The sequence below is a fragment of the Pezoporus occidentalis genome, unplaced genomic scaffold, assembly GCF_034315485.1.
Source record: "Pezoporus occidentalis ecotype Australia unplaced genomic scaffold, CSIRO_AGI_Poc_V1 ctg53, whole genome shotgun sequence".
In the NCBI taxonomy this organism is placed as follows: Eukaryota; Metazoa; Chordata; class Aves; order Psittaciformes; family Psittacidae; genus Pezoporus; species Pezoporus occidentalis.
Window position 1 is genome coordinate 2,793,859 of NW_026915866.1, and position 17,357 is coordinate 2,811,215.

Genomic DNA, 17,357 nt, shown 5'->3' on the forward strand with positions numbered 1-17,357 from the left:
ATCTTTTCTGCATGTAAAATTACCAATACTATGTTTAGGCTGCAATTAATATTATTTTAGAATAATAATAATTGTAATTAATTAATTGGCAAAGTATGCAACAGAAGGGAAGGAATGGACTCAGTGTTTCAGGATATTCCTTTCAGTCTTGTCCATGGGTGTGATTCACCTAGCAGATTTAAAGATATCAATGTAGTGGTCCATAAATATAGATCTGTATGTGAACTAGGTGTTTTAAACTCCAGTTACAGTCAACTGGGACATAGGCTGGGATTTAGTTGCCCCTATGTAAGCATTTAACATCATTTGAAATGCCCTCAAGTATCCTGCCCCAGAAGGGCACGTGCCTTCCATAGATCATACGCCACCTCAGCAGGACTCACATGGGTGTTTACTGTACCCTAATCTGAAATGACACCAAGCACCTGTGGGTAATGCTACAGAAATAGTTCATACACATCATAGCATGAATTATAGAAATAGGATGAGGCATAAATCACCAATGGCCTGTAGGTAAATTACTACATTCAAAGGCTTGTGGTACAACGATGAATACAGCATGAACCTCTTCCACATCATCTCCCCACTTCTGGCAGAACTGTGCTTAAGCATTCAAACAAAAACAGAAGACACAGCAAACTTTCAGCTTTATGTAACATACCAGCCTTGCCAACTTTTTCAATAACAAGGTCCTAAGTACAAACTATCCAAAGGGCACATGTGACAAGTCACTTCTGTTCTCTGTACACAAACATATGAAAGGAAAATTACCTAATAATTTCAGTTTTTATCCCTCAGGATTACTTTGCAGTACTTATTTTTCCACATTTCTATTGTACCATTAATCTTTATCCTGTGCCTTCTGCAGAAACTTCTTTTTTTCCTCCCACAAAGGCTGCCAGGCTCCCACTCTCTAAAGGGTCACAGGTTGCAGAGAAATCCACAGAAACAGGAAACCAGGCTTCCTCAGTCAGTTTGAAACACCAAAACCTGTTTCCTTTCTACAAAAATAAAGCCTGTCAGAGCATCCTTTTGGTAGGCTCACTGTATGAGCAGCAGCTTAGGAGGAGGGAGAAGCCACAGGATTTCTTGCTGGGGAAATAAATGTGAGATAACTTAGAGCTTTTACAAACCAGCAGAATGAAGGCAACAATCTTCTTGCTGCTGCTATTGCACTTACAGAGTGGCAGCATTGGATTTAATACTCCAGGAAAGGTATGGACAACAGGCCAGAGTCATGAAACACAGACAAGTCACTCAGACTTGACTCCCTCTCCATCCACAACTGTGGGGTCACACCATTCTGAGATCCAAGCTGCTGAAGCGAGTGCCTCACAGGGACCTCCTTTTGCATCTTCTGGCAAGACTCTTGGAATGGAAGCAGTGAAGAAATCTAATCCTTCAACCTCTACCCCTGAAAGCCTGTTAAATGGACACAGTGATGGTGACTCTGACAAAGATAAGATGGGAAGCTCATCTAGCAGCAAAGGGACATCTCTACAAAGCAATGCTAGAGAGGTCTCTTTTCAGCAAGAGGTCACTACAAGCCAGGATACAGTTATGGGGAGAAGATCTCTCAAGCAGTCATCCCACAGCACTGGTATCACCAGCACTCAGCGGGACGTCAACTCCAAAGCATCCGGCTTTGAAACTACCAGGGGAAAGTAAGGGAATTTTCATGTTTTTTTCTTTTCTCTTATATACTGCTTAGGAATGGTTATTTTCCTGTCCCCTGTGAGATAACTGGCAGGAGTCCTAGTAATTTCAGCAAAATTGTTTTCTGAATCAAAGACCATCTGAAACAAGCAAGGGACTAGACCTGCAGTATTTACTCAGTCAAAAACATATCTTTGTAACAGAATAAGTGCTGCAATATTTTATTCCTCAGGGTAGTTATCTCAAAACCAACAGGAAAGTCATTATCATATATGGGTAGGAAAGGACGACAATAGATGCCTCCCTGTTTTATGCACAGTAAACTTTTGTTGTTTGGTGGCGGGTTTTTTTTGTAATTTCTTGTGAGCAAAAAATTACAAATGCACTTTTTCATTTTAAATCTGTTAAAAATTATGGTGTTTGTAAACCTTCCCACCAAATTAAAAATACAAGCAAATAAGTGTACTAAATGCATCCATGTCTGACAATTTGAAACATCTTATTCTGTGATAAAAGCTTATGAAAAGTGGAGTTGCAGGTGGATGTGCATTCAGAATTGTGTAACTTAGTACATAATAGCTATATGTAACAGAGTGTATCAGATTGTACTGTCTAGTTTTATAGCTCTGGAACACTCATTTATTTTCTTTGTTCCCCAGTGTCTTCAATTCTCAATGGGGACGTTGATATGTCTTTGGAGATGTTGCAAGGTTCACTTAATTGCTGATGCATATTCAGATACCGGTAGAAAATTGAAGATACAAAAGACTGGTTGTTTTCCATAGTATTTACAGAGAGTGGGCTTTCAGATTATAGATTTCTTATTTTGATGGTATTTGTCCAAATGCTAGCATCCAAAGGAGGAAAAACACTTCTGCCTAAATTCACACAAGAGAATAAATCACCCCCTTGAAATACTCCTACAATTATCTTGCTGTGTGTGGCCGAGAGCTAATGTTCCTTCAACTCAAAGAAAATATTCCCCTTGGCCTGAGCATGGTTTGGATCATGCGTATGTGAAATAATGCACAAAGACCCAAAGGAAAGGAGTCCTTTGACACTGCTTGGAAGAGATACACCAGCAAGGAGCTGTGTTTCCCAGAGGGCTTTCCTAGCACGCTCCTCCAGCTGTAAATGTTACCTGTTACCACACCTTACTATGGTGTTTGGCAGAGTGTCTTAGTTAACCTGAGTTAAATGAGTTGTCTTTGCATGTGGGAGCTGATAACTGCATCTCCATTAAAATAGGTCCTAACATATGTCAACCTTAGAGCCTTTGGCTTTCTCAGCTTTTTTCAAGAATAGTGTTTCAGTGAAATTAATCTTCAGAAAACTCTGCGAATAGGCAGATATTGTTTCCACCTTTTACATAAGATATAACTATAAAGAAAGCAAAAAATTAGTCTCTGGTGAACAAGGTCTCATATTTTATTTATCATAACAGGATGTGGTTGGAACTGCAGAGAGGCAAAATAAGCAAAACTTGTATTGGCTAGCACTGTACTTCATAAGTGGATGAGGAGCAACCTGCTGTGCAACACACATAAAGACTTCTTTTTCATCAAAGTTACAGGAATGTCTAGCTACATGAAACCCCAGCATAGAACAGAATGCTGAACCCCCAGTCCTTTCACAAACTGCTGGGCCACGTAGCCTCTCTGTAGCAAATGCCTACAGTTCTAGGTGTGGCTTGATCCTTTACACATCAAGATTCTTCTGTTGCAAGTCTTGTCTTCCTACTGCATAAAAGTGCTTATACAATCATCTAAGGTGTTTTGAGCTTTTCTTCCAGTTTTGCCATTGACCTAGACTGTGATATAAGTCATTTAACTATTCTGTCCCACCTTCCCTATGAATTAGACCTGGATTAATAATACAGATGCTTGTGACTGATTTTTTTTTCAGTGAACTCATGAAAAATCACCAAGACTAGTGTGCTCAGTGTTACCAGTCACTGCTGTGAAACACCTGGCAAGCTGCTGCTGAAAACTATGCAGAAGAACACAAACATTTTTATTTATTATGTGCAGATGTTATTGACCACAACCTAAATCCATTTCTAGCATAGATTTTCATAAAAAAAAAAAAGAGAAAAGCATTTTGATTGCAAATAAACTGAAAGAGATGCTGTAAAACTTCCAATAAAGACATACGGGTTTCTTCAAGGTTTACTCATTTAATGCCTGAGCTGAGCATGAATGACTCAATAGCAGATTTCGTAGTTGTAAAGGGCACTACCTCTGAAGAAATTTGGAAACACAATTTGCTTTTTGAATTGACTTTGAATTAGAGCAACCCTTTGGTTATAGTTTGTATTCCAACCTGAATTTTTTGAATGACCTTTTAGGAACTGCATGACTCTGTAAACCTTTATGGCAACCCATTGTGTTAACATATGTGCAGAAATGGTGATGTTACAAGGCTCCATATAAAAGGAACAATAGGAAGAAGTCAAGGAGAGACAAGAGGAAGGAAAACAAAATAAAAATGAGCATTTGTTTTTCAATATATTTATAGTTTTTAAAATAGCAATGAATCTACTTTGTTGGACAGTCTCCAGGGCTATGAGATTGCCCACAAGATACAGTATGTGCTCATTGTACAAGCTTAACTACACAAATGCCCCTTTCTGAAGGAGGATGTGTGCCTTACTGGCTTAATTACAAGATAATTCTTTTGCTATTGCCACCCTAGATTATCTGAGGACAATATTATATACACATATCATGTCCATACTAGAACCAGAGTAGGAAAAAAGTTCTGATTCACTCTATTTTTGCAAAATCCCCGTTAAAATGCCGTAAGAGCATGATTTAGGAAGATTTAATGGATTTTCAAAGCCTGCACCTGAAGAATATTTCTGACAACCACCCAGTGTGGCAGGCAGGACACAGCAAGGTAGGGGAGCTAGCATCACCCCAGAGCCCAAATTGACAGGCACAGTAGGGCTGCAGTGCCAAGATCAAGCTGGGAAGGCAAATCAGTGAGTCAGGATCACTGATCATCTGGTGATGGTGACCAGGATATATCACATTCCAGTGATCACTGGGCAAGTCCATAGTGATAGGGCAAGGTCAAAGTTAGTCCAGGATGTCAGCCTGCAGGTCAGGACTGGCACAGGGAGAATGCAGTCCTGGGGTGAACTTTAGTGAGGCCTTTGAGCCCATGGGCAGGGTATATGTGTGGAGACCTCAGGTCAGGCTGGTCAGGTTGAATAAAACCCACAAGTGCCATCAGGGTCCTGACAAGATTCCATTTAATTCTATTGAAAGAAATGCACTATTAGGACTGCCAGAATAAATTAATATTTTTTTTCCCTACTGAAACAGAACCATATTTGCAAAAGACTATGACTTTATTTTAAAAACCCATCTCAGGCTGGCTTTTCAGATTCCAGCAGAACTTCTGAGGGCAGAGGCATACTGCAACAGGCAGGAGTACAGTCAGTAGGGCTAAAGGCAGATTAAAAATTCTGCTGTTAATAAAACTTAACTTTGAGCCTCTCTGTATCACATCCCAGTGTCATATTTTAAGTGCTAAAATATTGGGCATATCCTTATCTCTAAAACCACTAAACTCTTCCTTATTCTTTGCTGGAATGAAAACACAATGAAATCCTGTTCTTTTGCAGTGAAGTGGAACAAGTTTATACTTATCCTTAGAATAGGTACAGGAGGACACAATTTATAGGTTCTGTAGTTTCCTGCTCTCTAAGTATTTCAGAAGAGTAGTTTCACTGGTGAGGCATCCCCACTTCTGGGAGGTCCGGTACCCAAGCTTTCAAAATGGTAAGGAAACTTTATAGGAAGCATATGTGGAATGGCCTCAGCTGAAGGAAAACTCCTTTCTTCACCTCTAGTAATGACTTTGACTTAAGCTTTGAAATGTAAGCTTATGTCTCCACAAACAAGTATCTTTCTCCTTTCATTTCTGCCAATCTTCAAATTTTCATGCTATCCATATCAATGAATGAAGAAATGCTGAAAAAACAGAGCTGTGCTTCAGCAGTAGAGAAAGAGATTTTCCAAAGTTCCAGAGACATTAAATGTGAGCACCAATTGGTGTCGAATAAGAGAACAGGTGATACATTCTTTTCAATTGACTTTATGTGAGATATGGGGCTTTTTGCCTGTGGAGAGAGGCAATTGCAGTATTTCACTGTATAAAGCATCTTAAATAACAGTGGTGATATGGTGGAAGTCTGAGGCAGAGTCCTGAGACTAGCACACTCATCCTTTCATTGAACCCAATGTTATTAATTACTATTCAAGGCAGCTCCTGAATGCGTGACACATTCATTCAGGCTGTAAATTACCCACACTATTTCTGCATTGTTGGATGGCTCTGCATTAGTCTTTTCTCTTAGTATGTGTATACTGCACATTCTCCAGTTATCATGAATCCACTGAGGGTCTTCATAGACTTCCTCTGCCATTACTTTGGGTAGTGGTGAAGTGATGGTATTTTATCACTAAGCACAGAAAGGTTCGCTAAAGCCAGCACCAGGGACAGATTTCCTCAGCTGTCACATGTGCTAGGAGTGCTGAAATATTTCATTCTTATGACAAGACCTCTGCATTTCTCCCTAGAAATTGCTTTTCCTTATATCAGCTTGGTAGAATTTCTATTGTACTGACAAATTAAAATGAATGGGCAAGCTCAGTAGATGGCTCAAATGCACAACATACATAGAAACCTGATTTAACTGCCTAGTTAATGCAAGGTTCACATTCTCTTTTCATCATGTCACTTTTTAATGGAGCGGAGAACAATTCTTGAATTGATTTCTTAAGATTTTTGCATCACTGTGCATTTACAATAAATACAATCATACATGGCTTAGGTTTCTGCCTCATTAGGTATGTTCACTATGACCTGGAAGGAGGAACCTCTTATACTGGTACTTAGGTTGCCTTGGTGGCTAAGTGTCAGAGGATGTTTGACAAGCAGTGCTTGCTTTACCCTCACAATGTTGTATTCCAGCCACGCAGAAGACCTCTGAAATGAACCCCTCTTATCCAGCAGCATCTTGAATGAAGTTATGATGTGGGCTGCAAGTCCATAATCTAGTTTTCCTACACATGCTGAATGCAACATTACTCCCGCTGCAGTCCTAAAAAAAACAAATCATTCAGCCAAGTGCTGGTATTCACTACTTTATTACTATTTCATTCACAGAATAAATGGGGCAATGGACATAATTATGCAGTTCCATAATGATGCATGTGGCCCAGTATCAAGAAAATTTTACTGTAAAGAGAATTTTAATGCAAGTATTTAGAGATTGTCGCTGTCTTTTGCTGAGCACAGAAGTGAAACAATTAACATCTGAGACTGCTGGTGTGAAGTAGCAAAACACCTTATTGCATCATACACATGAGGTACTACAGCACACTGTACAGCAGCAGTACTGGTATAGGGCAAGAGCTGAAAAAAGGTCCATGCAATTCATACTTTTTGTTTATATTAGTGCTATTATACCCTATGTATTGCAGAAATCTTTTCCACTGCTGTTGTCCCATGCACAGAATGAATTAAAGGATATGTTTGCTCCAAGGCGGTGGTCACTTTTCAAGAGGTTCCAGTACTGAGGTGGGAAGGAGTCATTGCTGGAGATGCTTTACCCAGCTTGAGCTGCCTCCCAGAGGGATGGGTAGGATGTTTTGTCTTTCAGGGGGAGAAGAAAGGTAAAAAAATGTCCTACAATACTGTACTGTAGGTGATAAACTAATAATTTCTGAAAACCAGGCAAAAATTCAGGAAATAGCAAAATCCAAAGTTCTGGTTGTCTGAGACTACCTTTCAGCACTGATGCTTGGCAGAGTCATGACCGACTCTTTTCAGTAGCACAGGAAACAGCAATGCAAAGAAAAGAAAAATCACATCACCACCCAGGCTGCTTCTGAGACACTCACAAAGTACTCATAAAAGGTAAAAAGCCCAACATCTTTTCCTCTTAGCCTCCTCAGATTCTGGTCATTTAGGTTTTCTGTGATCAGGCACTACCGTACGGATGACTTCTGAATTTTTTTAATGATGGTAATAAAGGCTTCCATTCATCTCTCATCACACTAAATATTGCATTGATGTTCACACCTTTGCTCTTGCGCTTTTTTTTTCATCTGCCATGGGAACAAGGAATAGGAACAGAGTGTTTTCCATCCCTATTAATGTCTCTTCAGCCCTCTGCATAGTTTAGGATTACCGTAACTGGACAGTGTTAGGATTTGCCTCCCAGCCACTGCATTCAACCCTTTACAGCCTTTCATTTAAAGTACACCAGAACCATCAGCTCAAGTCTGCCCAGAAAATATGCATTCTTACAAATCTTAATATAACTGACATTTTAGAAAACTGACACTTTCCTTTTGTCACTTATAAAGGCTTTCTTTTTTGTTATTTCTCAAAGTAGAGAAGCCATCACTAACATAGTACAATATCCTTATCTGTAGATTACTTAAAGGAATAAGAAACCAGTGAAAACAAGTACCACTGAAGGTCATCTGAGAAGCACTGCCAGTAAGCTAGCCCAGAATTACCTTGATGCATTTTCTACTCTGGGTCAGTCAGGTGATGGAAAATAAATGTATATTCCAAAGGGAAAAATGCAGAATTATTACCCTTTTAAAGAGCAGTTTGTCTGGGTTTTCAAATGTGTTTTACTGGATGATTCTCAAAGCAGATTATGCATATCTTCTCAAAAGTCTAACTTCCAGCTGTAGGCAAGTTTGATTATTTTGGAGGGCTCTCAACACAGACAGGGAGATAAGGTCTGAAAGAGCTGATCTGGTTCAAAACAAGACAACTTCTTATATGTTAAAATAGATTGGTGAAGTGTTAGGTAAGTGGAAATTGTGAATTAGTTTTTGCAGCTCAAGATAGGATATACAACTGATCACAACAGTAAGTAAAAACTTGAGACAAAGAGGCTGTTCACAGTCCAAGACTTCAGCACTGTATGTACAAAAAAAGGAAATGAACAACAAGAACAGAATTTGTGTTTTGTAATGGTCAGGACAAAATGTCAGGACCCTGAGTCCTGAAAAAAAAACAATTAAACAAATAGTACAATTCCCTCCATCTGATACTTCAGTGTCAACAAGTCAGCTGTTTCTCAGGGCTAAAAAACATATCCTATAACATATTTTACAATCACATACTGTATTACGTATCAAAAGTATTTTTCAGAGCCTGTCTGGGTTTTCCATTCCAAACAGCATGCAGAACAGGTTTTCCAATCTGATTGGTTTGTGGTCTGTCCCTAGTGAGTACTGAATTATTTCAGCTGAGATTTAGGCAGTGAACCTAAAAAAATTAACTGATTTTGGTTCAGGTTTATAATTTCTCTTTGAACTAGAGCTTTTTTTTTTGAAAGATGACTGATGTTCAATTAAAGATACAGAATTTACTATATCACTAGTATCAAAAAGGTGAGGTCTCTGTAGTCACCTAGTGGAGTTCAAAGGAAGTTGTTGAAACCACAACGTCTCCCTTGCAGTAGCAATAAAACCCTGTGAAGGTTCTTGCTATCCTTATAATCTAAGTGTTTACATTATGTCAACTAATATTATCTTTCATTATCCAAACTTGGCACGTGCTTTAAAGAAAATTGAAAATATATCACAGCAATGTACTTTTATACAAACAAAATTCAGGGCTGATACTCTGATCCTTGTGTAATGGTGTTTCAGACTGGGAAAGATCCTAACTTCATAAGAAAGAAAAAAATGGATTGCTTCCATACCATGTCGTTATATGTTTTTACATTTGAATGCATGTAACTGACTGTATTCAGAAGAACAACCATATCACCCAAAGGAGACAGAAATACAAGCACAGATCATAGGTTCACAGAACCATAGAATCACTCAGGTTGCAAGGGACCTCTGGAGGTCACTGGTCCAACCTCCTACTCACTGCAAGTCCAAGTCCAAGATCAGACCAGGTTGCTTGGTGTTTGATGCAGCCAGGTACTGAGCTCCATGCTCTGGGCTGGTTGTCTGGGCCCTGCTCCAGTGCCTGGGTGTCCCCATGGGGAAGAAGTTTCTCATACTTAGGCTGAGCCTCTCTTGTTTCAATATGGGTCTGTTGTCTCATCCTCCTGCCGTGTACTGCTGGGAATAGCCTAGCTCCAACTTCTTCATAGCCTTTGGGGAACTGATGTTAGGTGTCCTCCCTTCTCCAGCCTGAATAAGCCTCTCAGCCTCTCCTCAAAAGGATTCAGCTGCTTGTAGCATCTTTCTACACAACCTCTGCTGAGGTGTAAAGGACAATACAAAATGTAAATGGGCGTAGAATTGAGATTGGTATTTCAGAAACTATTCTGTGAAGTATGAACAAACTGCATACAATGTGAAGAGGCACAACCAGTAAGCTGTGCATGGACTTCAGCAACAGGTGCAGCTCTGGGTCCTTTTGTACTCCTTCAGCAACACAGTAATTTCATTTTCATGATTCAGTGATGTTCAGCTGCGCTGATTCAATAGCATTTCTATTAAAAGCCAGGTAATTTAATTTACTCATGGATAAAACTAACTGATTTTCAGATATAATATGAAAGGGGTGAAACAAAATCTACACCCTTTGTGGTCTGACTGCCACTGGTGTTCCTGTGAAGTGGTCTGAGGACCTCCTACAAGCAAGTGGAAGCAAGTGTGTACATGTATACCTGATAATCTGCAGCTGGCAGTTTTTGTCAGGGTTGCTTTGTGTTTTTTTTTCTTTGGCAATGTATTTTAATTCCCTGTGAGGGTGGTGAGGTGCTGGCACAGGTTGCCCAGAGAAGCTGTGGATGCCCCATCCCTGGCAGTGTTCAAGGCCAGGATGGATGGGGCTTGGAGCAACCTGGTCTAGTGGAAGGTGTCCCTGCCCATGGCAGAGAGGGTTGGAACTGGATGATTTGTAAGATCCCTTCCAACCCAAACCATCCTATGAGTCTGTGATATATCCAAACAGTTTACAGTGGGAATGTGCTGTGGAAGGAGTCCTTGCAGTCTCACTCACCCTCTCACCCTAAGGAAGTTATAATTTTTTGGTGCTAGTGTAAATTGCACTTTGCTTTTCAGCAGCATTGGGTACCGCAGCGGCAAGAGGACTGGTTCAAAGCCTGCTGCAGTTAAACAGAAGTATTTCCACTGACCACAAATGTATTCGTAACAGTCCTGTCACAGACCAGACAACTTGCCCAGCAAGCAGCCACAGCGCTGTTTCTTCGGAGTAAAACGAATTTATGGTTATATTTTGCTGCCCTCCTTCCTGCATGCCTCCTGTTCTCCCTTAGCACCCCCTGGGAGCCCCGAAGGCAGCGGGGCTCTCCCCGAGCGCTGGTGCTGGTGAGCCACACGAATCGATGTACCTGTACCCGAATTTACACAGACCGGCCCCCTCAGCAGCCGTGAGCGGGGCGGCTGTCGTGACAGAACCGTGGACGCCCCACGACCCACCGTCGCCGCGGAGTTAGAGGCGCGTAAACAGCCTCCAGCAGCTTTCCACCTCAGCGGGCCACGACCGCCACCTGCTGGCTCTACTTGGCAGCGCTCCGCCTCAGCCCTCACCGCGCCGCCCGCCGCCGTCTCCTCTTGGCAGCCGGCGTTGCCCCGTACCGCTGTGGGTCCATGGGTGGTCTTAACCAGGCGCCAGCTGCCGGCACCAGCAGCAGCGGGTAGTGGCGGTGGTTCCCGCATGGTGCTGGCAGCCCGCGGGGCGGGAGGGAACGACCCGCTGCCAGCTGTGTGGGTGGGGCGGGCGGCTCAGACAAGGCACCCAGGCCGCCACCAAAGACAGCATTAGTTCTGTTAATTGCCCTGCTAATTGCGAATTAGGCGAGGGGTTTAGGAGTGCCGGCAACATGCCAGCGAAGCAAAGATGGAATATGAGTTTAAGGGCTCTCAGCTGTTAGGGAATCATGAGGCAGGGATACACCTAAGAGCACGTGCTCATACAGCTAATGAAAGTGGCATTATTTTTCACCATATAAAGTCAGGCCTGTCTTCAGAAAGCTGCACAGTAAATTAAGAAACAGATTTGCTTCTTACAATATCTTAAACAAAAATAAGTCAGTAACTACTGCTTGAGGCATTGCCTACTATTCATCTAATAGCTGTACGCCACGGGACAGGTTTCTGTAGGCCACATGATTTCATTTTGTTGATGGGAAGTTGCATTTTGCAGGGAATCACATCCTTTGAAGTTGCAAGATGTTGCACAGTAATTAACACCATATTCCATATATATATACATGTATATGTATTTCCATATCATGAGGCTGGTGGAAATCACTGAGGATGATTCAGCTGAGCACAGGGAAAAACTACAGTAATCTGCCTTACCATATCAGAAATAAGGTGGGTTTTTTTCCAGTTGAGGGAAACACACGTATTATTGGTGCATACTCACGTAGACTGGGCACTGGTTTTCTGCCATGGACCCAGTGCAGGCAGTCCTTACTTAAAATTGCCCCAAAGCTACTTCTGTTTCACAGTTACCTCCAGGCTGCATCCTTTCTATTTTCCTGGGCAACTGTGGAAATGAAGAAATGCTCATGGGAATGTTTCCTCTGTGAAAAAAAAAAACACTCCAGTATGAGAAGAATCATAGAATCGTAGGATAGCTGGGGTTGGAAAGGACCCTATTGGAGAGGGTATTGACGTAAAATCTGCATAAGCCGTATGTGACATGTAGGTTCCCAAAAGCTAAAGACAGGCTTAAGGTCACTGTCTGGGTCCCACTAATACCGTGCCAGATGTGGGTGCTTGGCTCCAGGTGTGTGGGCAGGCTCTGTGGCCCATTAGCTGCTCAGCACTTTGAATTTACAATGGCTTTAAACCCCAGAGGACTCAGGCCTGCCAAAGCTGCAGACTAGACATGCTTATTGGCTGTGAAAGAAAAAAATGCTGTTCTTCGTACTCTGCCCTACTTCTCAGATATGGTCCAGCCACACTTGATGGAGAGTTTGGATAGCGGTGTTTTGGTTTGAGCTGGAAACACTGCTGCAAATGCAGTTTGCTGTTTCAAAAAAGCTGTTTCAAAAAAGCTGTTTCAAAAGCCTCAGGACTCAGTGTACTCTCCCACACCTTGCTACCAGTGAGTTTTCCTGGCCAACATATGCAAGAGGAGGATGAAATCTGTCACATGGGCTTTGTGCCAGTTGTGGTCTTGCACCATTCTCTCCAGGCTGCATTCCTGTTGTATGTTGTGAGGATTTTGTTTTGTTTTTAAATACGGCTTTTCTGATTGAAATCAGTTTCAATGGAAAAGAAATGCCTGCTCCTGCAGCTCTCAACAAAACCTGCATGTTAAAAGCCTGTGTTGCTGCTCTGGAATATATGATACCATGGAGGGTAAAGAGGATTTTCAGGTTTAAAGTCCTGTTATGCAAATCAATTGTCTTCTGTTCTGCCTTTGCATTAACACAGCCTGTCATGGTTCTTCTGCCATGCTTCATCTTCTATTTTCAAATCTACATTTTTTTCAGACAATTTGATTTCAAAATTATGTTTACATTCTTAACATCTCTTAATGAGCTTATTTCATTGGTGGCATAAACCTAATTGTGAGTCACACCAGGGGCACTTTTGCTATGAATATTTCCTCCAATTTAACCTGATCAAAGATTGTTGGGCCATGCAAAAACCACAGCTTCAGACATTGCACTCATGCAGCTTAAGAATGAGTTAAATACTTTAAATAGAAACAGTCTGCTAAAGCTGAGTTAAATTTTTGATAGAGACTAGCGGTTGAGTTCAGACTACCTTTAAAAACTAAGAGCAGTCCTTAATGGATACATTTGGGATGTATTGTACCCTGTTTTCCTTTGAAGGGCATGTCCGAAGGTGCAAGTTCCAGCAGCTGTTTCCTTGAAGCTAGCCACCCTGAATAATAATGATAAATAGTGGATTGGTATTGTCAATATTAAAGAGTGATTTATTTATTTATTTATTTACTGGACTCTCAATTCCAGGGCTTTCATGTATTTTACGACTGCATTTTATGCCTGTTTTCACTGTTTTATCTTCACATTGACCACATTTGCTCAGATGTAAAATGTCCTTCAATTACCAAAAGTTCTACCCCGACAATGTGTGCTGCAGAGCAGGTTGTCACTGACAGCACTGTTATATGTCTTCTGCTTTGCCCCTTTCTCCAGCGAGCTGTCAGGCCTGCACGCGAGGGTAGAATGCAGGCTAGGGAGCCACAAACTCAAGTCCTAACCTAATTTCTGCTTGTTGTAGCCCAGATTTTAAAATCTGACTCCTGTATTTGCATTCTTTATTTGCAGGGGTGGTAAGCTTAGCACTCAGCTGCCCAAGGTGTTAGCCCTCAGGTCTTCTCTTTTCAGATAATGTGCAGCAGTAAAAGAGGTGTGGTACTGCAAACTGCCTGAGGTGGTATTATCACTTCAGATGTCTTCTGATCAGACCTGATATGCCATGAGTTAATTGCTAGGAGTTATTCAGGAATTTATTTGTCCTGAGTTTAAACCATTAGCAAACCACCAAGCTTAGAGCTACTCCTTAATAGACCGCTGCCAGTCTAGCCCAGCATCACTTCCTGCATTTGCTAAGAAACATTTAGCATCCCATTTACAGGCTAAAAGATTATTTATTTTAATCCTTGTGCTGCATTTCCAAGAAAAAAGTAGTTTTTAATCTTGGATGTGAATATACAGAACCCTCATGCACTGAGCAAGCTCAGTGATAATGCCCTGAGCAAACCAACAAGTCCTCCTAATCCTAAACAACCTTGCCTGAAACCTCCACACATGCTCTTGGGCCAGGGCTTCATTTAAGCACAGGCTTAAGAATGTTCTCTTTATATAAGGCCTTTGTCACTAGCAGTCCTCTTGGAGTTGGTTTGTTAGCTAGTCTTTGTTTGGTAATTGCTGGACTGCTACTTGATCTGCTTCTGTCATTTACAGCTGCTTGCCTGTCTTTGATGCTGTACTGTATGTTGCTGATGAGGTCAGTGTTAGCTCATGTGGTTGGTTGTGTTGCTCCTTCTATTAGAGAGAAACCCTGGTCTTTCTGTTCCCTGATCCTCAGAGAGGAAGCTCCATGGGAGCACTATCTTTCTGGTTGTGCTTGTGAGGGAGTTAAGTGTCCTGCTATGTCTTGCACCTACTGAATGCTTGGCAAGAGGGGATGCCTGTCTCACTTGGTGCTGCAGAGGTGTGCTGGAAAGGATGGAGTTACAATCTCTTTCTCACCCTCTGACTGTTTACAGTTTAGCTGTAAATACCACTCTTACTTAGTTACCCCTGCTAGTCTCTGTATGACACATAAGACTGTCAACAATCTATGTGTCCCAACTAGGGGGATGGTGTAAGTAACTTTGCTATTTGTCTGCAAAACTCAGAAGTCTTAAGTCTTTTTATTCTGCCAATTTTATGTGTCTCAGACTTGCACAGAGTTGCTTTTGGCTTCAAGAGAGGTAGTGAGAAGAGTGATTAATCTTTAATCTTATGCTTGAGAGTTGCGTTTAATTTTTGGCAAATATTTGTTCATGGAGTCTCTAATTTGTAGACACAGACAAAAGCCTATAGCTAGAGACCAAACACAGAGGAAATGTCAAGCAAAAGCACAGCCTTTTTATACCCAATTAAAAAAGAAATATTGTCCTTATGAAAACTCTCAAGGAAGTGGAGACTGAATGGGGAAAATCAGATCAAAGAGACTCAACAAAATCCTATTTTATATGGAACATGTTATTAATCAATTAAAAGATACGTGTTGTGTGAGGGAGCAGCACAGTGCTAGCAGCAGAAATACTGAGAGGTTCAACTTGTTGGTCTTAGCATCTTCCTAGCTTATCCTGCTGTTTTCTCAGGCATCATTCTCCAAGTAAGGCATAGCTGAATTTAATGTGAGTGCACTGGTAAGATCGCAGTAGACAAAACCAATCACTTAAGGATAGATGCTGGTACTATTTTGTGTTTTGTACTGTTCTTGTTTGAAGCAGTGTAAATCTGTATTAATGCCACATAAGTAAGTGGAACTAATCTGGTATTAATTGTATTTTGATTTCTACTGTAAGGAGCCCATAGTAAGTTACTGATTTCAGAGGTGAATGTCTGTTTCCTTACTGGATTATGGAACACTAACAAAACTACTACAACTGGAAGCAAAGTTTAGCAGCAAAACGTGACCTGAGAAGAAGAACGTGAAGTTCTCATACGCTAATATTGGCGTGGAAATACTTCAGAGTTTACTGTCTCTGTAACTGAAATGTTTTGTCACTAACTTGCCAAGTGAAAAATGAAATCTGTTTCAGCATTGACAAGAGAATAATGTATGACCCTAAGAAAGGCTGTACTAAGATAGGAAAAGAAAATCACTACTAGACCAAACAGACATTTGTTCCACCAGCAGAAATGCAATAATTTCTTCAGGATGCCATCCAGTCTGCATGGGGGGACTTCCTGAGACAGTGGTTATAGATACAACTTTATATTTTTAAAACATCAGCAAACCAATAGCACCTTAATTGCATGCTCTTTCATGAAATCCTTTAACTGCTTTTAAAAATCCACTTTGGCTTCCCAAACTTCCAAATATGGCACAATTTATGTTGGTGGAAGCACTACCCTGAGTCTTTTTTTTTTTTTTTCCCTTTAAATCTACTTTGGTTTGATGCCTTTTTGTCATAGTAATATAGACCAAATAATGAATGACTTACCATACCTCCTGTTCTTCATCTTCTATTTTCACTTTTCTTTTCACCTCTTTAGGATGTAGTAATGAAACTGAATTCTGTACTTAAACTGTAGACTAATCATAAACTCATATACAGCAACAAGGAGTCAATGTACTGAAACGGTGGTGATTTCTGTTTGTCCTCTAGTCCTTGCCTAATAATTTCATGCAGTTGATTCACTTGTTTAGTTCATGCTTGCTACTAAATTGGCATATTCAAAGAGCTAATCACAATGATTCCAAGCTCTTTTTCCTGATTATAGTTAATTTAGGTAGTCATACTGTATGTATAAGGCTTTGTTTGTGTCTGACTCTGCATTATAAGACCCTGTTCTGACAGAAAAAAAAAAAAGTGGAAATTCAGCATCATGAGATTTTTGCAATTCTTCAAGATCAGCTTTTGGTTGAGTACACAAAATGATTGTTATCTCCCTATTCACTTACTCATTAATGTCTTAATATAATGTCTATCACATATACATATGGGATTCTGCTGATAAACTCTTTCTTGAGAAAGCTAGCTGGTCTTTCACCTCTCTGATTTATGCCTTATTTACCTATACCAGGTCTATCCTCTTGCTATGTGACATATTGCTTTTTTTCCCTCTAATAGCATTTGCTGAGTGACCTAGCCAAAAACCTCTGAAAATCACCCCTCTATCTACCTGCTTCTGATTCAGAGAATGCTAATAGATTTCTGTGGCATAATTTCTCTGTACAAATCTCTCCTGAGCCATTATTCAGTTTATAATCTGTACTTGATTTCTGTTCTCTACTGTAGCTTTTAATAAGTTCTCTGGTTTCAAAATACAGTTTAGCAGTTTGCCATTTCTTGCAACCTCCGTAGAGTCCTTTCTTGCAAACCTGGCCTTGCAGTCACCAGCTCCTACATCCTGTGTTGCAGTGGTCAAAAGTTTGATGCTTTAATATATGACTTCCTTCTCTGAATCAATAGCCAGTGGCACAGCCAGCGTGAACTATGGCACATTATTGCCATGTGTGGCTTTGATC

General features: G+C 40.8%; 1 protein-coding gene across 1 annotated transcript in view; it reads left to right on the plus strand.

Moving 5' to 3' along the window:
• The first annotated feature begins 1,008 nt into the window (after window positions 1-1,008).
• Window positions 1,009-17,357, plus strand: part of MMRN1 (multimerin 1) — a 47,083-nt gene continuing 30,734 nt past the window's right edge. Inside the window, exon 1 of the mRNA XM_062637608.1 lies at window positions 1,009-1,664. Within this exon, the coding sequence (XP_062493592.1) occupies window positions 1,141-1,664 (524 nt within the window). The 5' untranslated portion in view covers window positions 1,009-1,140. The remainder of the gene's footprint in view (window positions 1,665-17,357) is intronic.